Genomic DNA, 21,283 nt, shown 5'->3' on the forward strand with positions numbered 1-21,283 from the left:
TTCTTCAGTGTTTCCAAACTTTGAATGCAGCATTGTATCCTAAATTTGCCATTACATTTCCATAATCTTTTTTAGGATATTTTCAAGTTGCAAAATTCTAGAGGTTCTCCGTATATTTCAAGTCTAGTTTCACTTATAACATTGTAGCTAGTGATAATAAGAGTTGCACAGTCCTTCTGTTACGCATGAAAACACACACACACACACACACACACACACACACACACACACTTTCCCCAGATCCTTCCTTTGAATATATTCTGATTTTATGGCCTCTTTTGTGCAGTTTTCATCAAACAAGTTTGATCGTCTGGAGAGGCCTTTTACTTGTCCGACTGGAAATACTTCCTGCAGTTTCGGCTACTATTCAGGTAAGGCGAGGCTGATTTGGGTTCACTTGAGAAACCAATTAAAAGCTTTTAAAACATGCGCTGATTGTAACACTGCAGTGAAATTTCCTTTGGTGAAGTTAAACATGCTGCCTTGCTATAGTTTATGGTTGAGTCTAAACTTCTACTGTATAGAGGAATGCATTTCTATTGAAACCTTTGAAATATTCCTTAAGAACATAAAGTGTCCTACTGGGTTCTTATCCAGGCCCATCAAACCCACTATCCTGTATTCTTAGGGTGGAATTCAGCATTATGCTAAGTTGATTGCTCCGTCAGTGCAAGCATTTCTGCCTGCCAAATGGAAAACCTCCCTCCACATGCTATACTGGGGGTTTTCTGTTTTATTGAATCTGGTTCACAATGGCCCAAGGGTAGCCTACAAGCCAGACATTAGCACAGCAGCTCTCCACCCACCTCCCAGGGATGTTCCACAGTAACTGATATTCGTACAGCCTTTGATACACAACCATCATAACGAGGAGCTACTTAAAGCTTAGCCTTCATTAATTTGGCTGACACCTCCCAAATAATAATAATAATAATAATAATAATAATAATAATAATAATAAATTACTACCCCGCCCATCTGGCTGGGTTTCCCTAGCCACTCTGGGCGGCTCCCAACAAAATTAAAAGCATAATAAAGCATCAAATATTAAAAACCTCCCTAAACAGGGCTGTCTTCAGATGTCTTCTAAAAGTCAGATAGTTGTTTATTTCCTTGACGTCTGAGGGGAGGGTGTTCCGCAGGATGGGTGTCACTACCAAAAAGGCCCCCCGCCCTAAAACCTCACTTTAAAGCCGTCCAAGTTCCCTTCTATTTGCTATATGCTTCTTGATTTAGTTTAGTGTATTGCAGGAAGCATGTTAAATTATAGGACCGTGTTCTGTATACTGGGGGCCCAGACTTATCCAGGGCCATGTTCATTTTGCAACGCAGACTGAACTTGGGCTCGGTGATAAAAGCTGATGTTACCAGCAATAAAGACTTAACAGTTACCGAGTACATGCATGTTGCTGTACTTTACGTGTACACATAACACACTACAAACATGATGCATTTTGTCTCACTTTGATTTTTCTGCGTAATATTAAACTTTGAAATGCTTTTGTTTTTGAAATGTATGAATAAACCTGGGAAGACCTTTTAGTACATTTTTGCTTATATTTTGCTCAATACAGTCTGGAATACAGTCTGTCAGGTGACCAGCCCTGGGTTAACCAGTGATCCGAGTACCTGTTAATTGGGTTTATGTTGCCGAAAATCATGCAGGTACTCTTAAAAGAACAGGCTGCAGTTCACAACCTGAGCAGCTAGCTTGCTAAATAGTGAGGCAGGCTTGTTGCAGTTTTACCGGTGGAATCGCATTTGAAACTTCTATAGCCTTTTTAGTTCCTTGATACTATCTAGGGAGATGCAAGTACATTCATGGAACTCCTCTGAAGCCCTGTCATGCTTGATACAATTGGGTTGTTTGTAATGGATAACTTGGGAGTGAATCGGTTGGCTTTTCATTTATTGTTCAATGCTTCTTTCTCACAGGACCTCCTTCCCCTGAGAGGTATCAGGCAGCAGGAGTGCAAAGACCATTTGGAACAAGTGCTAATGGGCAGTGGAGGAATTGTGATTCTACTCTGGGTCCCGTTTTGCAGAAGCCTAGAGCAAACCGCAGCGTATATTTTGATGCACGCAAAAGTCAAAGGTACATTAGGTTTCACTAGATTTTGTTCTGTATTCATAAAATTTAGCAGTGCGTTGGGGGGGGTAGTGTATGGAGTTTATATATTTTGATTTTTGTATTGTAAGCAAAAAACTGTGGGGTGGGAATTCTTAATGATAATGAAAGCCTGCTCCAGAATATTCCCCATCTGCTGGAAGAAGATGGATTGTCACAGTGAGCCTGAAGTTATTCTCTTCAAGAGGAGGAGGAGGAAAGCAACCCTACCTTTTAACTTTTCCAAAGTATGAGGAAGCGAGAATAGGGTTGCTCTGGCTTTCTGCTTGGGTTTATGCAGCATGGAAAACAAAAATCTGAATAGCTTTATAATACTGGCTTACTAATCGAATACCTTGAACTTTTTCTGCAGTGCGACATCAAATTCCTTTGCAGGGAAATCGAATCACCATTGCCACATTTCTGCATTTGAAAAATCCTTTCCAATTAAGTCTGTTACTAGTCCATCATGGAGTGTTCCATGTCGTCGGAGCTTACTAAGTCCCAAGAAATCCCAAAGGAGATCCATCAGCACCGCAGAAGAGGTAGGTGAAAGGAAAAAGGAGAGAGAATAAAGTTTCCTGTGTGTGCGGAGCCTTATGCTTTGACTTCTTGTGGGTTTTACAGATTTATCCCTCCCCTCCAATTGTTTTGTTCTGGGGGTGACATCTCTCATAGTGTTTGGCTTAATTTCCTGATTACCACAGAAGGGTTTGCTAGACATGCGCACATCTCTGACTATGTTTGACTGATCTCTCTGATCTTGGGTTGTGGGGGAGATATGGGCCTAGACTAAGAGAAATCAGGGGTTGAGTAGACTCAGGGAGGTACTTGGGAAAGGAGTCCTTGGAAAGGAAGGAATAGATGGATAAAGGAAAGAGGGGAAGAGAACATGAGTAGGGAAGAAAGATAAATCTACAGATGTGAAGACATGCCCTTAGACCAATTAGTAAAGGTAAAGGGACCCCTGACCGTCAGGTCCAGTCGCAGACGACTCTGGGGTTGCGGTGCTCATCTCGCTCTATAGGCCGAGGGAGCTGGCGTACAGCTTTCGGGTCATGTGGCCAGCATGACTAAGCCACTTCTGGCGAACCAGAGCAGCACACGGAAACGCCGTTTACCTTCTCGCCGGAGCGGTACCTATTTATCTACTTGCACTTTGACGTGCTTTCGAACTGCTAGGTTGGCAGGAGCAGGGACCAAGCAACAAGAGCTCACCCCGACGCGCGGATTCGAATTAGACCAATTGGGGGGGGGGGTGTCCAAACAAATAAGCCAAATCATACACTATTATGTTTTGCTGTTCACAGTCTTGCAGTCCTGGGAAGAGGCATTTTATTCTTCTCTACGACCCTTTTCTTTGAAATCTTTAGAGCATCTGACCCTGATCTTTGGTTTCATCTTGCGTATTGGGGTTTGTGAATTTTGGAATTAAGCAGTGTATTAAATAATACATAAAAAGAATTTTGCCTCCCATGATGTGTGTCTTTGTCACAGAGGCTTAAACCATTAGGTTTTGTTGTTGTTGTTGTTGTTTTTTAAAAAAATGAAAACCTTTGGTGTCAAGTAGATAAATATGTGGACTCTTTCTATACTACAGGATGTTGCATGTCTCTGCAGAGCCAGGATTGAACTATTTGGCTGGTTGAAATATGTGTGGTTATTTCTCCACAGACAGTTCGAGAGGAAGAAAAAGAGATTTACAGGCAGCTGATTCAAATGGTTACAGGGAAGAAATGCTCAGTCTCAAAGTCCTCTTCGTTGTTGTCTCTCAACCTGTGAGTTTCTGAAATACGCTGCTAGCTCATTATCTTCCTCGTGTTCTCAGTTTGTTGGTGGAAGCCCTGATCTATTTTGTTTGTTTGTTTTCAGACCCAGATGCACAGGTTCCAATAAAAACCTTGTGAAAGAAGCTGAAAATCAGAGTAGGAAACCTTTTGAAGCTTATTGCCCCACCGCAGGCAACCAATCACCTGGTGTTCTCAGGACTCAGGAGCAACACTCTCACAAACCACTGCCACATCCAGTCCATAATTTCCCTTCACGTGTTACCTTTGAGGCCAAGGACACCAATACAGCAACTCGGCAAAATAGTGTGTCGGCATTGGATGTGCATGCTGAAGGTGAAAACAATAGATAAGAATTAAACTCTTCTTCCTTCTGCTCAGCCCTTCTTAGTTTTTACTTTCTGAAGATCATTAACAGATTGTTATTGTTGCAAAATATTTGTAAGATAGCCTATATGTTTCCTTGCAATCCATTCCCAATCTCGTTTACGTGGAAGTAATTTCCACATTCAGATGGCCTGCACTCAGGATTGCAAATAATAATAATAATAATAATAATAATAATTTTTATTTATACCCCGCCCTCCCCAGCCAAGGTCGGGAGGCTCAGGGCGGCTAACAAGCAATAATAAAAACAAGTTGAATCAATACAACTTAAAAACAAGATTAAAATACAACATTAAAATATTGAAACATCAAAATATTAAAATGCAGCCTCATCACAGGAGGAGAAAGGAAAAAGAAAGAGAGGGGGAGGGAATCAAATTGGCTCCAAGCCAAAGGCCAGGCGGAACAACTCTGTCTTACAGGCCCTGCGGAAAGAAATCAGATCCTGCAGGGCCCTGGTCTCATGAGGCAGAGTGTTCCACCAGGCCGGAGCCAGTGTTGAGAAGGCCCTGGCTCTGGTTGAAGCTAATCTAACTTCCTTAGGGCCCTGTACCACTAGGGTGTTGCTATTTATGGACCTTGAGGCTCTCCGTGGGGCATACCGGGAAAGGCAGTCCTGTAGGTACAAGGGTCCTAGGCCGTGAGGCGATTATTATTATTATTAATCTGCAATCATGTAATAAACTGATAGCTAAACTGGAACCCACAAAACAAAATGGGAGGATCTGGATGGTATGGTTTTGTTTTAAAGAGGTGCATTCATAAAGATTAATATCTAGTATTGCTTGTTCTTCATTTAGGATCTGACTCTGTCATAATGCTCAATGGCCAAGACTTCAAATCTCCAGCACCAAGGTAAGTGTCTTCCTTGTGGGGACCACAGCTGAGAGCTCCCTTTGATGCAAAATAGAGGGATAAAGGTTCTAACAGAGAAAGTTGTGTTCAAGTCCTATTGAAATTGATAGGACAAGTTAGTTACATTCACCTTAGCAAGCTCCGTTAGTGGAAGCCCTGTGCAAGGACTTCCACTTGCACAGCAGGGCTTCCCTCTCTCCTTCCTGCACCCCCTTGACTTGGGCGGGGGGCGGGGTCCAGGCAAACCCATGAAAGGCAATGGTGGAGAAGAAGTAGGATTTTTTGCCTGGCAAGCTAAAATGCTTGTACAGAGGGAATGTTCATCATCGGGTGAGGTTGAATTCCACTCAACACATTTATTGCCCAATGGTACTGTTAAATTACTTTTGTCCCTTCTGGATTTGGGCCTGTTGGTTTAGCTTTCTATGTGTTTTGTCTAATCTAAATTTATTTTGCCAGTGGGTTTTAACTCTGTTATTAGATTGCTCAGATGACAGCTTGTAGTAGTAGCTTGGCTACCTAGTGAAGATTCTGATCAGTCCACAGCTAGATCGTGGCCCTCTTTGGGCAGAAATTTTGGGTTTCAATCCAGCAAAGTATCTTGACCACTTTTTCTGATCTGCAACTATGATTTTCATAAGGGTTGTTTTTTGTTGTTGTTGTTAGTTTGCTTTTCAATCTGTAACTTCACAATCACATTTCGTTTCTGCTTCCAGTCTGTGAAAGTTAGGAGGGAGGAAATTGCAGGGATCAGGGTATTTATAGATGCAGATATTGTGTATGTAACGTTTTAAATGCTACCACTTTGAATTAATGAAGTATCTAAAGCTATGGGCAGTACTGTAGTAGGAAGGTAAAGGTAAAGGACCCCTGACAGTTAAGTCCAGTCACGAATGACTCTGGGGTTGTGGCGCTCATCTCACTTTACTGGCCAAGGGAGCTGACGTTTGTCTGCAGACAGTTTTTCCGGGTCATGTGGCCAACATGACTAAGCCGCTTCTCACAAAACCAGAGCAGTGCACGGAAACACTATTTACCTTTCCGCTGGAGCAGTACCTATTTATCTACTTGCACTTTGACGTGCTTTCAAACTGCTAGGTTGGCAGGAGCAGGGACCGAGCAACGGGAGCTCACCTCGTTGCGGGGATTCGAACTGCTGAGCTTCCGATTGGCAAGCCCTAGGCTCAGTGGTTTAGACCACAGCGTTTCTAAAGCCATGGACAATAACGTAGTAGTAAAACACATCATAAAACACTACAAAAGCAGAGCACAGAAATTCAATATAATATGCTCTGTAGATGGCAGTATGTGCCAAATGTATGTTAATGGCCAGGGAGTTTATGGGTGAACAAGTAGACTTACTCTCACAGAGTAATAATAATAATAATAATAATAATAATAATAATAATAATAATTATTTATTATTTATACTCCACCCATCTGGCTGGGTTTCCCCAGCCACTCTGGGCGGCTTCCAACAAAACACTAAAATACAATAACCTCTTAAACATTAAAAGCTTCCCTAAACAGGGCTGCCTTCAGATGTCTTCTAAAATTTTGGTAGTTATTTTTCTCTTTGACATTTGGAGGGAGGGCGTTCCACAGGGCGGGTGCCACTACCGAGAAGGCCCTCTGCCTGGTTCCCTGTAACTTGGCTTCTCACAGCGAGGGAACCGCCAGAAGGCCCTCAGAGCAGGACCTCAGTGTCCGGGCAGAATGATGGGGGTGGAGACGCTCCTTCAGGTCTACTGGACCAAGGCTGTTTAGGGCTTTAAGGTCAGCACCAACACTGTGAATTATGCTCGGAAACGTACTGGGAGTGAGTGTGTTTGTGAGAGGGAGAGATCTTTCTGTCATTGCTGCTACTGGCTTCTTCTGTAGCCTGTTTGCAGTGCCATCTTGTGAGAGATCCCCAGCACTGCACCCCTGTCTGCACTTTATTAGGCAAGCCTCATGGTCCTTTCCAACCTTCTCACCCCTCGGGGCTCCGCAGTGTCCCTTTAAGTTGACATTTCTCTTCATTGCAGCCTGTACAGCTGGACTGAGCAACCACCAATCCTCTTTGTCACTTTTCTTCCAAGGATGGCACTACTGTTCAGTGGAATTTCAGCTAAAATAAGCACCTCAGAAGAACGGGGACTACTATTTGTCAGATTAAAATTAATGGACGTCCCGCCCCCTTTTATCCTGAAGACCCGCTTTTTTGATATAAATTTTATGTAAAAAAATTTTTTTTTGAAAAAGTTTATTTTAGGGTATCGTGAGGCCCACTAACCCATCAATCAGAATAAGGGATGCAAATGACCTTGTAGGAATAGGACTTGTCATGGTGCCTACATGTTCATGACCTGCCAACCCTGCGTGACTTCTCTCTTCCTTGAGAAATAGGAGCACATTTTTATTTTTTTTGTAGGAGAGGTACATGTATGAACAACATTATACGTGTCTACACCTGTGTCACAGTTAAGAACAATGCTGTAATATAGGTTCCTTTCCAAAGAGGCACCATGGAATCCAAAATGCCTAGATTCTCCTGAAGACCCTAAACGCAAAACTTCCTTAAATAGAGCATTGTTTGTAAACTGACACATTGAAACTACGGTATTGGGTTTAGGATTAAGGACAGGGTAAAATATTCACTCTTGCCACCCCATAGAAATGGAGGCATGAGAATATATGGACTTTCTACTATTTGGGGCATGTACATAGGTCACACAGTGCTCTAAAACTAACTTTTTATATGTAAAAAAAAGTCATTAAAATTTATTTCAAGCTATATAAACTTGATATCAAAAGGCAGGACTTCTGGATAAAGAAGACAGGGCACCTGCCACTTTTGTAACAAATAGCCCCTCTATTCTTCTCGGCTATTTTCCCACAGAATAAGTATTTTCAGTTTCTTGTATTCTTTTTCTTTCAGCACACCTTTCTTTGAGGCTGAATTGTGGATCAAAGAATTGTAAGTCATTTCGTATTTTTAATATTAATGATTGCGTTTGTTTCATATAGTCATCATATCCAATATCTCCAAGAGTTTGCCTTCTCTTTAAGCGCACAGCTTCCAGGCTGTTGTTGCTGCCTTCCCAACATGGGTCAAAGCAGCCATGATCTGTAGCAAGGACAATCAAATGTTGTTGAACTACAACTCTTATCAGCCCTGACCATTAGTCATGCTGGCTGGGGCTGATGGAAGCTGCTATCAAAAAACATGTGGAGATTGTCAGGTGGATACCCCTGAACTCCTATAGGAAACAGCTGTCGAAAATTTTGGATCCCCCCCCCCCATTTTTTGCTAATAAAGTCTTGCCTAATAGCTTTCTCCCCCATGCTTCTTGTCAGTCAGTTTGGATATGGTTTTATTATTGTTGAATGCAAGAGAGAAGCTTCTTTTCTAACCCCCTTCTAAACATCAGCATAGCTGTGGGGAGTAGCCAGGACTACCCCAAGAACAGAGAATGCCAGGGTGCATTGATTAATTGACCGTTGCTAGCTGCAAGGAAATTTAGTTTTGGGGAAAGTCTGGTAGAATGTAAATTCCCAATGTTCAGTTGTAATATTTTAAAATATTTTTATTTAATTAAAAGAAGAACACAGTGGAACATGTGAACCAAAAGCAAAGAGAAACAACAAAACTGAATGCAAACTAAAATTAAACATACATAAAGCATAATTTTGATTTTTTTAAAAAAAATATTCGCTGGGGGTAAATGCTGTTGATGTTGGGAGTAGCAACCTAACTTCACTTGTGACAGGAAGAATTTTCATTTCACATTCTACCCTTTCATCTTTGTAATCTGTGCCTTACCAAAGCTGTCCTCAAAGAGAGATAGAATAAAGCCCTTCAGTAAGACTAGGCAGCTTTCTGTGGCCTTTGTGACACTTGTGAATGGTTTCTACATAAGTAGAAGGCAAGGGGCCTTCTGTGTAATCTGGTTGCGTAGTTAAAATGTACATAAGATAGATATTTATAAGGGGTAAAGATGAGTTTTTACATTTAAACCAGATGCTAGCAATAATGATAGGTAAAGGGACCCCTGACCATTAGGTCCAGTCGTGGCCGACTCTGGGGTTGCGGCGCTCATCTCGCTTTATTGGCCAAGGGAGCCGGCATACAGCTTCTGGGTCATGTGGCCAGCATGATTAAGCCATTTCTGGCGAACCAGAGCAGCGCACGGAAACTCCGTTTACCTTCCTGCCGGAGTGGTACCTATTTATCTACTTGCACTTTGACGTGCTTTTGAACTGCTAGGTTGGCAGGAGCAGGGACTGAGCAACGGGAGCTCACTCCGCCGCGGGGATTCGAACCGCTGACCTTCTGATCGGCAAGTCCTAGGCTCTGTGGGTTTAACCCACAGTGCCACCCGCGTCCCAGCAATAATGATACCCAGGGCCAATTTTTTTCTCCTTGGCAAACACAGCTCAGTTCTCTCTTAATACAAAGGTGCATGAAGGGGCTGGCGTGCCTGTGCCAACAGGGACTTACTGGCATCCCAGTTTGGCAGATGGAGTCAGTTTGACCCAGCCCTCTCCATCCTTCACCTCAAAGTGGCCCTGCCATAAAAATTGATCAGGAGCCTAAACAAACGGTCAAATTGATTATATTTGAAAATGGCAATGATGCAAACGTCCATTGCTGCTAATGCTGAATTCTCAATCTGCTGCATCCAAAAATGTTTCTAGAACCAGCGTATATGATTCCCGAGCCCGTGAGAGATGGCGACAGATAGAAGAGCAAAAAGCTTTGGCATTGCAATTGCAGAAGCAGGTAAGATGTTCAAATGCATTGTGTGTGTGTTTTTAATAAACAATCTTGGTTTATTTAATGTTCCATCAGACTTACAAATGCTCTTCATATCAAATATTACAAAGAACAATAAAAAACAAAACTTGGTGCCTGCCCATAAATGGATTAAGTTTTTAAAAAATGCGTATCACAGTTGGGAAGGCTGTCTGGTTTCTCCAGTTACATGCCTGTTGTTTCTAGTGATAATAATCGCTGAAACACCCAAAAGGCTGTAAGTAAAGATGGATATTTCTCCCCCACTCAACTTTTATGACCTGTCTGTCTTGCTTTGAATTGCAAATTGATAAGCGAGTTATGGACCAAGACATGTTCAGAACCCTATTAAAGTCAAACAAAGTTTTTCTCCATTATATTTTCCACTGGTGAAGTTGGATTCTAAATTAAAATTGCATGGCTGAATCATACGTGCAAGTATAAGATAGACACTGAAGTTGCAAAGTGAGATGTTGCTATCTTAGGGATGTGTCTTTCAGAGGCTGCAGAAACAGGAGTTTTTGGTACCTGATTCAGTCAACTTACATTTGCGAGTACCTCTTGAGAAGGAGATTCCTGTCACCATTGTGCCAGAAGAAAAAAAGGCCGCTGATGGGGAGGAAGAGTTCCCTGAAATTACAGAGGTAAACTTTTTAATGTCAAATGTTAAAAAGCTTGACCGGCTTTGGAGATAATCTACAGAAACAGCTGTGATTATATGATAAAGCTGCTCCTCAGTTGTACTATTTGAGATTCTAGATTGTGGAGATTGCATGAATGCTGTGCTCTAATTAAAAAACAGAACAGAACATCTGTGCACATAGAAAACCAACCATGGGGAGAAGTGTTCTAGCCTAGCCTGTCCACATACATGCTGCTTTATGTACAGTGGTTTTTGGAGAATTGTTTGTGTAGGCTCCTCCTCCTAGCGGGGCCATCCACAAACCCAGCACTGTTCAGCTATTAAGACCATGATTCCAGGCTCTTACAGGGTCCTTGCCATGGGATCACATTCATCCAGTGCTTTACCAACTGCACTGGCTCCTGGTGGAGTACAGGGTCAGGTTTATGGTGCTGGTTTTGACCTTTAAAGCCCTACGCGGCCTAGGACCCATGTACCTACGGGACCGCCTCTCCTGGTATGTCCCACGGAGGACCTTACGGTCTTCAAATAAAAACATCCTGGAGATCCCAGGCCACAGGGAGGTTAGGCTGGCCTCAACAGAGCCAGGGCTTTTTTGGCCATGGCCCTGATCTGGTGGAACGCTCTGTTACAAGAGACTAGGGCCCTGCGGGACTTGACATCTTTCCGCAGGGCCTGCAAGACAGAGCTGTTCCGCCTGGCCTTTGGTCTGGACTCAGTCTGACCCTTATGTTTTCCCTCTCCTTACGGTTTTGATCCATAGGCTACTTTTAAAATGAGGCTGCATTTTAAATTGCATTTTAAGCTGTATTTTAAATTGTCCCCCCCCCTTATGTTTTTATTGTAATTTTACTGGTGTTAGCCGCCCTGAGCCCAGCTCTGGCTAGGGAGGGCAGGGTATAAATAAAATTTATTATTATTAGAGCCCTTTCTATGCAATGAGAAAAATTTAACTAGTTATCTCAGGCAAAGTTTTTCAGCTGGAAAAGCCAAAACTACTTGCTGTATGCATCTCTCTTTGTTTTCTCTAGGAAATGGAGAGGGAAATAAAGAGTGTACTACGAAGTGGGAACCAGGATGAGGTGCTGAGCGAAGCCTTCCGGTTGACAATAACTAGGAAAGATATTCAGACTCTTAACCACCTCAATTGGCTCAATGATGAGGTAACCTGATCTTCGCTTTTTGTATGCTGCAGTTGTTTGGTACTAGTTTAAAATCTCCAAATAAACCAAGAAGAGCCTTTCTAGATCAGACCAAATCGCTGTCTAGTTCAGCATCATGTTTCATAAAGTAGCCACCGGAAGCCTGCACGCAGCCAGCAAAGAGGACATGAGGGCAAAATAGCCGCCTCCTACTTTCCTTCCCCGCATTTGGTAATTCACAGGCAAACTGCCTTGGAACTTGAAGACAGTATAATTATCAGTCCTCATAATGATCCATTTTTGGCAGATCAGCTGGTCTTGGAATGACAGCTCCAACGCACATCAAGATCATGGCCCATAAAATCCTGGTCTTGAAACGTGAGTTAGACCATGGTGTAGAAGGCCACAATCTGCATTCATTATATTTTTTTTGAAAAAGACAAATCAATCAGCCTTGCAGCAGTTTGAGGTCAGCAGCCTCACAGGGTACTGCCTGGCATAGCCTCGTGTGCATGGATTACATTTTTGTCCTTTACTAGACACCCAGTTGCTGTCATCTCCCATGATCTCTTTCCTCTGAGAACCTGGGCAGATGGGAAAGGAGGGCACAAAGGAAGAAAGGGGTGCAGGGGAAGGACTCCTGCTCATCATTCCCCCCCCCACTTGCAAATCCCTCCCACCTCCTCCATTTTGCACCTTCAGCAGCAAATAATAGGTTTAGAAATCCTGTGTAACTTACCTTGCAAAATCAAATACACTGTGCAGGCTACTATGTAGGCATCATATTTTAGAGGATTGAAAGGCTTTTGAAGTACCTGCCATCCTTAACCTAATGAAGAATCCCCCCTCAAAAAAATAAATAAATGCAGATATCTGCAGGGTTCATAGCTTGCCATCTTTCATCATTTGCTAAATGAATATTTTTCCCCCTCTTGAATGCAAAAACGCTATTTTGAAAATTTCTGTCGTTTCCTAACCTGTATTCCTCTCCCTCTCAGATAATTAACTTCTACATGAATATGCTAATGGAAAGAAGTAAACAGAGGGGCTTTCCAACGGTTCATGCATTCAACACATTTTTCTTCACCAAGTTAAAAACTGCTGGGTACCAAGCTGTGAAGCGCTGGACTAAAAAAGTGGATGTATTTTCTGTTGACATCCTGCTGGTGCCTATTCATCTTGGTGTCCACTGGTGCCTAGCAGTGAGTATATTTGAGGGGTGTTTTGTTTATTTGTTCCAAGCTCTCGTTCTCGCTTCTGCTTCTCTGGAATGTGCTCCGAACAGCTTCACAACGGCTCCTCTTTTGTAACGTACTTGTGAGCTAACATTTTCATAGGTAAGCTCAGTGGCTATAAAGATCTACAGGCTTATGGATACATTGAAAACTGCCACAGGACTATCATGTTGGTGCAGATATCATCAGTTTTGCTCGGCTACGCAAATGTAGTCATATCTTTGTGTGGCTGAGCAAGATATTAACTCCTAAATAGGGAAGGGAGATACAGTGGTACCTCGAGTTAAGTACTTAATTCGTTCTGGAGGTCCGTTCTTAACCTGAAACTGTTCTTAACCTGAAGCACCACTTTAGCTAATGGGGCCTCCCGCTGCTGCCATGCCGCCGGAGCACGATTTCTGTTCTCATCCTGAAGCAAAGTTCTTAACCTGAATCAATATTTCTGGGTTAGTGGAGTCTGTAACCTGAAGCGTATGTAACCTGAGGTACCTCTGTAATATCGTCCAAAACCAGTTTGAAGTTCACATTGTGATAACTGTTTTGTAATATTTGAGCTGGCAATACAGTGGTACCTCAGTTGTCAAACATAATCTGTTCCAGAAGACAGTTTGACTTCTGAAACATTTGACAACCGAGGTGCCAATGGGCAGTTGGCAAATTCCACTGAGAAAATGGAGAAAAGAGCCATGAGGCCTCTCAGGCTGCCACTGTTTGTTCCGCTGCTGCCAGGCCTTGCTGCTACTGCTGCCCCCTCCTATTGCCGCCACGAGGACTCGCAGACCGCCACTGATTGTGCCACCATCGCCAGGCCTTGCGGATTGTGGCCGCTACTGCCGACATGTACCACAGTCATGGCAGGCTGTTTCTGCCCCTTCTGTTTCTGTCTCCTAGCAGTCCTGCCGGCAGTCCCAGATTATTTGTAATCACCATGTCTCATCACTGGATTGACCTGAACACTGCCATTTGGTAGCCTAGCCCAAATCCCAAAGTCCTGTTGGGATGCATTTTGGCTTGCCTGCTGCTGAAGGTGACCATGAGGTGATTGATAATATCATCATTTATCAGTTTTAGACCCTTAAGCAGTAGCAGTTGCCAGGACAGTGTCCTGTTCGCTTCTGCGTAATTCCTTCCTTATTTCAGATATCGTGATAGATTGATATATCGTGATGTTTCGCTGGTGATATATAGAAACCCAGTTATCGCTCAACCCTACTCCTGAACTAAAGAGAAGTCTATATATCTTTGGTGAAGTTACTTTGGTGAAGGGCTTCATCTTCTCAAATTCTTGTTTTCTATAGACAGCAAAGCTGGATGTTTTCTGAATGCTTTCTAGAAAGTTTTGAGTTGTGAGTGTGTCAGTGATTTAATGAGATGTTCTGTCTTACTTAGGTTATTGACTTCAGGAAAAAAAGCATCACCTACTTCGATTCAATGGGAGGAACCAACACTGAAGCTTGCAAGATATTGTTGTGAGTGTCCCAATACATTTAAATATATTCAGGTTTTTCCCAGTCAAAGGTGAAGAGAGCATGCAAGACCTTCGGGTGGATAAAAATAAATCCTTATTGCTGCGATTACATAACGAAATGACTAAATCCAAAGGGATAGCTAACAGCAAGCATGCCCTGGTAACCCATGGCGCAGATGTGACATTCATTTCTTTGAGGTTTAGCTTCCAACTTTCTTAGATAGCAGTAACATAAACGTTTTCTTCAACTAAACATTCACAGACTTGCTTATTTCTTATAAGAAATTCATTTATTTAAAATATTTCTACCCTAAGGTAAAGGTAAAGGGTGCCTCCTTGTCCTGCCACAGGGGCCACAGCCGGGTCCGGAGTGCCCCTTGTAGCCCTCTGCCGTTGCCTTTCAAAGTTGACACCCCGCCCACTCTCCAATAAATGACAAGTGGAAATGTCAGCCTGTAAATGATCTCCAATGCAGCGTCAGCCACACCTAATCCTAAAGGGCACATGGCCAGCTGTCACGAGTACCAATGGACAGCGGAAATGTCAGGCTGCAGGTACCAACTACTGTGTTGAGGGCTTTTGGTGGCTTCAAAGTCTGGAGAGAATATAGGTAAGATTTCAAAAAGAGGCTCCGAGTTGTATACTTAACTTTGACTTGGAGCAGACTCACTGACATTAATGGCCAGGACTAACAAGTCCATTGATTTTAATGGGTCTACTGTGAATAAGAGTGAGTTGACTACAACCTCCAGGTAAAGGTAAAGGGACCCCTGACCATTAGGTCCAGTTGTGGCCGACTCTGGGGTTGCGGCGCTCATCTCGCTTTATTGGCCGAGGGAGCCGGCGTACCTCTTCCGATTCATGTGGCCAGCATGACTAAGCCGCTTCTGGTGAACCAGAGCAGCACACGGAAACTTCCTGCTGGAGTGGTACCTATTTATCTACTTGCACTTTGACATGCTTTCGAACTGCTAGGTTGGCAGGAATTTCTACCCTAGCCTTTCACTAAAAAGTTCTCTAGGCAACTTACAAGTCTGAAGTAAAATGCCAGCTATAACAACAGACTATAGTAATAGAAATAATAATAATAGAAAGAGAGGCCTTGGAAATTGGTTCTCTGAGTGTAATGTTCTTAAAGTATTTGATGGCCCTTTATATCTGGAAAAAGATGCCAGGAAGACTATGGGAATATAGAATAAAAGGACATATGCATCAGAGACTGCAATATTTTCAACAGTTGCAAGAGTATGAAGTTTTCCCTAAAACAAATCGGGGGGTGGGATTAATTAAGTCTAAGAATGCATTGTTTTGTAGCTTGGCAATGGCCTGGAGAACAATTTCGATCTTAATTGTTGATCAGATATTTTACTGCTGATTCAGGAATATGAAGCAGGCAATTCAGAATGATAAAACTTTGAAAATATTTAAAATTTGCTTTGTGAATTTTTAGATACCAGTGCAAACTTGTACACTTTTCAGTATCCCTGGTAAAATTAACCTCTATCTCAGATACCCTACCATTTATGAACAGAGTTCCTGCCTTTAACATGGAACCGGCATATGACACACTGGCACCAGGCTTAGGAGCATTGGGATAGTTTTGTTAGTTAAGTTTTGTTAGCAGCACTCATCACAATGAAAGGGAAAAGAAATATATACACAGCAAAATGCATCTTAACACTCGCAACATATAAAGTGTGCTAAAATGGTTCAAATTTATAATAAAAACAATCTAACCAGGTTCATAAATAGACCAATAAGAAGCTTCATATAGAATGCCAGTCGAAGTAGTAGGAAACTTAGAAAATGACATAAAGGTAAGTTTTAGCCATTCATGTCCTCTTTCAGGTGACGTAAATAAAAATAATGAAATTGGGGGATGATGTTAAGATTGGTTCCCTGAGCAGCATTTTATTTATTCATTTATTTATTAGTTGCTTTTTGGCCACAGCAACTCAAAGCAACTTAAAATATTTTAAGCAAAAAAGCAAGCAAACACATACATTAAAACCAGCATAAAAGAAAACAAATCTAAATTTTTTTTTTAAAGCATGCCATCCATCCAAAAAGGCCATAGATAAATTAAAAGCCAAAGTCCTGATGGAGTCTCCCTGGGGAGAGCATTCCAAAAGTGGAGGAGCCACCCTTGAAAATACCGTATTTGACTACAGTAGCTAATACAAATGGAGTCATTTGAAGCTCATTGGATTCGTCTGCATTGTTGCACAACATTTAGACAAAAAGGGAAAAAAACCAGATTAAAAAATAAGTTAAAACCATGATTTAAATTCCAAAAGCTTATCAAGTAAACAGCTGTTCTTCAAATAGTAAGCAGGTTCTTTAGGTTGGCATTATGGGTAATGTAGATGAATTGAGGATTAAATCTGTGACCCCATACAGTCCAGCCCCTCAGGTGCCTGTCTGGCAATCGTGTATTTGTGATTTTGACTGTAAAACCCACACTGGGTGCTCATCCAAGAGCTCCCGAGCAGCTGCTGAGAAAACCCTATTCCTCAACCTGTCCTCCGCCCCCCACAATGGATAAGATTTTAAAGAGGCAGACATTGTCTATAAGTGGCTCTTCTGCCATTCATGTTGGCAGACCTTCTCCAAAGGAAATCTGCTAACGGTGAAGAGTGATATAAAAGCCCAGAGGTTTCCCTTGATTATATGGGAAAGCCAAATTAGATCCCGGATTTGGTGACACGGTAGCTTGGTTAGAGCAGGAGCCCTGCAAATTTGACCAGATGATGGCTAGCGGCACAGGTAGGGCAATGGGACAGGGACTCGGCTTCCAGCTGATTGTCGCCCTTCCTGTAATTGCTTTTCCCTTTCTATTTCCTTTCAGGAGGCTTTAATTGGTTGAATGCAGTGGGAGGATCACACCGGGAAGAGGGGACCGAGGTCCTATTCATGGTTAGTGACCCTTTCATGCTTTCAATCTTTAGAGCTTCCTGATTTTTGGTGAGTTTTGAATGATTTGCTTGCCCCTTTTTAGAAAAGGGAGAGATTTATGGGATGCCATAAATCTCCTGTGGCTTAAAAAATATATATATATATATCCCATTTTTCAAAATCTGGTTATACTGAGAAAATGATCCAGATTTATACAGAGGGGGACTGATCCTAGTCAGCAGGAGAATCGGAACAGAATTAATCCTAATTATTGAAGGAGTCTCAATTATTTAAGGTAGCCAGGCTAGGAAAGATGTTTTTCTGCCTAAGACCCACCCCCCCACCCCCCGGAGAACTACTACCGATCAAAGTGGACAATATGAGGATAGACGGACTAATGTTGTGATTTGATATCATGCCGCTTCATATGTAAATACAATTTCTGCCCTTAATTAGTTACGCCACCTGTGCCTTTTACCGATGTAGAGAATCGAGATGAGGTATGCTTCGTTATGTAAAAGCGAAGCAGAAATGATTAGCCCATGTTTGCTCAGAATGAGATCAGACATGCACAAGAAGTGAAATATGAAGCAGGTGTGTGAGTGCTGTTTAAGTTTCTCTCCTAAGATACAAAGGAAGATGCAGAGGGGTGTGTATACAAGATATAGGTACACCTCTTGCAGAGACCATCTGTAGTGCTTTGGCATATGGCTGGTGTCCTTGTCATCTTCAAAATATTTGTATGCTGTCCAGCAGAAAATATCCCTTGAGGGAATCCCAACTTCAAAGTTAAGAGGTTGTTGAAACTATATAATCCTATACAGTGGTACCTCGGGTTACAGACGCTTCAGGTTACAGACTCCGCTAACCCAGAAATAGTACCTCGGGTTCAGAACTTTGCTTCAGGATGAGAACAGAAATCGCACGACGGCAGCACGAGGCCCCATTAGCTAAAGTGGTGCTTCAGGTTAAGAACAGTTTCAGGTTAAGAACTGACCTTCCGAACGAATTAAGTACTTAACCCGAGGTACCACTGTATAGTTTATAAAATTATATAATTATTATTTATAAAACTCTACAATCCTTTGGCTAGGTTCCCAAAGCACGCCCCCCCCCCCCCGTATGATATATTTATGTGCTTTTCTATCTTGAGAAATTTCTTACAGGGAAGTTGACATTTTTCAGAATATCAAGTCTTAATACCAAGCAATACAAAGTCTTAATTTAAGTGTATTCAGTTTTATTTCCAAATAATGTTATTGCTTATACCCCTGCTATACCTAAAGAGCTGTCTCTTTCATGCCTATTTAGAAATATAAAAAGGGATCCCCTAAATTACCGTAGGCCAACCGATACAATTTGTGGGAATCCAGTGGAATTTTTCCCCCTTTGGGTCACAGACTCCTATGCCATATCACAGACTGCTTTTGAAACTCTCCTCTGTTTCAGAAGTGGCTTGCCATACAACATGGGGGCTGCAGCTCAAGAAAAAGCCCCCAGTCTTGTTGGGTACCCAGGACTAGTTGCATGGTTCTTGAGCAAAAAACCATAAGAATATGAGAGCTTGAAAAGATACTATGAGTGAGAGATCAGGCTGTGTAGAAGGGAAGGTCCAATAAGACATGAGGAAATTATTGTGTATTGTGTGTAAGCAGCTGAGTTTGTTTTTATACACCAGGGTGACAGTTACATACATCTGGAATAAGAAGCAGTGGGGAGGGGGTTATGGCTGCAGTCAGGTCTTTCATCCAACAGGGGAATGCATAAGGGGAAAAATCCCATCCAAAGTAATTGGGAACTCTTTGCTTTAGAAACAAGGTACAATATATTAACAGGAAGAATGAGCAGCCGTTAAAACTTGCATATCAGTGAACTTGCATATCAATATCTCAAAACAACTGCCTTGGGCCTCAGATACATAGAACTGATGCTATTATTAGGCCATTTCTGACTTAACCTCAATAACCAGAACATTGTCATTTCATTGGATGATCATCTTTATGGGATTTAGGGGAAGTGGTAGGAAAACGGTTTCAGAAAACTACCATAGCCAATAGCAAACTATTGGAAAGCTTATTCTTTTTAACATTGGGGGAATGTGGATCTGCTCTGTTGTGGTATTTATCCTACTGGGGCTGCTTGACCTCATGTTAAATGCTAGACCCTGGTAGCTTCTCTTATCTCAAAGTGGAAGGTTTGAAACTCTCTAGAGGCGCTTGAAAGTAGATACTACTTAGCGCAGCTATAAGATGTAACCAGGTGAGCAGACTTGTGACTGTTGTAAACTACCATATAAATTTAGCTGAAACTGATAGTAAGTTGTCCATCCTTTTCTCAAGGTAATAAAATACTTAACATGTGTGTACATACTGTGGACTGGTTGCATAACATAGGTTACTGGTTGTCTGCAAGCCCTTCTCATGTCTGAATACATGTCCAGGGTCAACTTGCCACATTTTTTTTGCAAAGAGTTTCATTGTGTTTTGTGATCCACTCATATACGGACCGTTAGTGCAAATATTGCTTAAGATTAGAAATAAAATAAAATACTTGGGTACAGTGATAAGTGCATTGCAGAGTTCATTTTTCAGGGGACTTTCTATCCAGAAAAGTAGTGCTGTCCTGTGAATTAAAGTTCAGAATTGGGCTAGGAGAAGCAATTCTGAAATTAAAAGTAATCCCCCCCAATAATTAATTACTTAATTGGGTTTTTATCTTTTTTTTGCTGGTTGTGTACTTGCTAAAAGTGTTCCTTCTTTTCAATCCTCTGCAGGCAGTACCTAAAGCAGGAAAGCTTGGACAAAAAGCGGAAGGAATTTGATACCAATGGCTGGGTACAGCAGAGTAAACGGAGCCAGGTATTTGGATCCTACATAGCCGACCGCATGAGTGTCTGAAATGCTCTTATCCTATTTCCACTTTCCTAAACTAATGGTGGACACGGGTGGCACTGTGGGTTAAACCACAGGGCCTAGGACTTGCCGATCAGAAGGTCAGTGGTTCGAATCCCCGCGATGACAGGGTGAGCTCCCGTTGCTCGATCCCTGCTCCTGCCAACCTAGCAGTTCAAAAGTGCAAGTAGATAAATAGGTACCGATCCGGCGGGAAGGTAAACGGCGTTTCCGTGTGCTGCTCTGGTTCGCCAAAAGCGGCTTAGTCATGCTGGCCACATGACCCGGAAGCTGTACGCTGGCTCCCTTGGCCAATAAAGCGAAATGAGTGCCGCAACCCCAGACTCGGCCACAACTGGACCTAATGGTCAGGGGTCCCTTTACCTTTAAACTAATGGTGTGCCTGGCTCTTAAGGTTTTTGAGTGCAACTGTTAGATCAGGGTGGGCCTGGTGATGCAGCTTGCCAAGCCGTTGGCAAAATTGGGCCCCTTTTCTGTCCACTGCAGTGCTGGGCTGAGATGCTTCTTTATTCAGCCCAGCGCTGGGATGAAGAAATTGCCTGATCCTAGCACTGCAGTTAAGCGGTGAGTGTATATAATACACACAGAGAGATATAAGAGTGTGTGGTCTGTGTATGAGTTTGGGTAGAGCGTGTGTGTGTGTGTGTGTGTGTGAGTGAGAGAGAGAGAGAGAGAGAGAGAGAGAGAGAGAGAGAGAAAGCTAGCTAGCTAGCTGTATGTAGTGTGGTTGGGTCCATGTGAGTGGCATGTGTACCTCAGGCTTGGCCAACCTTGAATTCTAGCCCTTGGGCCATAAAAGGTTAGCCGTGCCTGTGTCAAAGAAAATAATGTGTACTGTGAGAAAATGAGATAGTGTTATTTGTTTCATAGATAGAAAGGTGTGATGTGCCTCACGCAATTGTCTGTGATCGGAGGTTCTATGTCATGGTAGGCAAACTAAGGCCCGGGGGCTGGATCTGGCCCAATCGCCTTCTAAATCCAGCCCGCGGACGGTCTGGGAATCAGTGTGTTTTTACATGAGTAGAATGTGTCCTTTTATTTAAAATGCACCTCTGGGTTATTTGTGGGGCCTGCC

At 42.5% G+C, this 21,283-nt stretch overlaps 1 protein-coding gene across 3 annotated transcripts in view; it reads left to right on the top strand.

Annotated features, from left to right (window-relative positions):
- SENP1 (SUMO specific peptidase 1) overlaps window positions 1-21,283 on the top strand; it is a 31,780-nt gene that overhangs the window by 6,205 nt on the left and 4,292 nt on the right. For 2 of the 3 annotated variants that reach the window (XM_028709804.2, XM_028709795.2), the window contains exons 5-17: window positions 287-371; window positions 1,936-2,095; window positions 2,481-2,652; window positions 3,782-3,885; window positions 3,980-4,230; window positions 5,082-5,136; window positions 8,057-8,095; window positions 9,817-9,901; window positions 10,414-10,557; window positions 11,588-11,719; window positions 12,697-12,900; window positions 14,323-14,402; window positions 20,070-20,154. In XM_028709804.2, coding sequence (XP_028565637.2) covers window positions 287-371; window positions 1,936-2,095; window positions 2,481-2,652; window positions 3,782-3,885; window positions 3,980-4,230; window positions 5,082-5,136; window positions 8,057-8,095; window positions 9,817-9,901; window positions 10,414-10,557; window positions 11,588-11,719; window positions 12,697-12,900; window positions 14,323-14,402; window positions 20,070-20,154 — 1,596 coding nt within the window. Of the gene's footprint in view, window positions 1-286; window positions 372-1,935; window positions 2,096-2,480; window positions 2,653-3,781; window positions 3,886-3,979; window positions 4,231-5,081; window positions 5,137-8,056; window positions 8,096-9,816; window positions 9,902-10,413; window positions 10,558-11,587; window positions 11,720-12,696; window positions 12,901-14,322; window positions 14,403-17,249; window positions 17,318-20,069; window positions 20,155-21,283 lie in introns of those variants that run through there. The other variant, XR_003704108.2, reaches the window with a different exon arrangement.

The sequence above is a fragment of the Podarcis muralis genome, chromosome 2, assembly GCF_964188315.1.
Source record: "Podarcis muralis chromosome 2, rPodMur119.hap1.1, whole genome shotgun sequence".
Taxonomy (NCBI): domain Eukaryota; kingdom Metazoa; phylum Chordata; class Lepidosauria; order Squamata; family Lacertidae; genus Podarcis; species Podarcis muralis.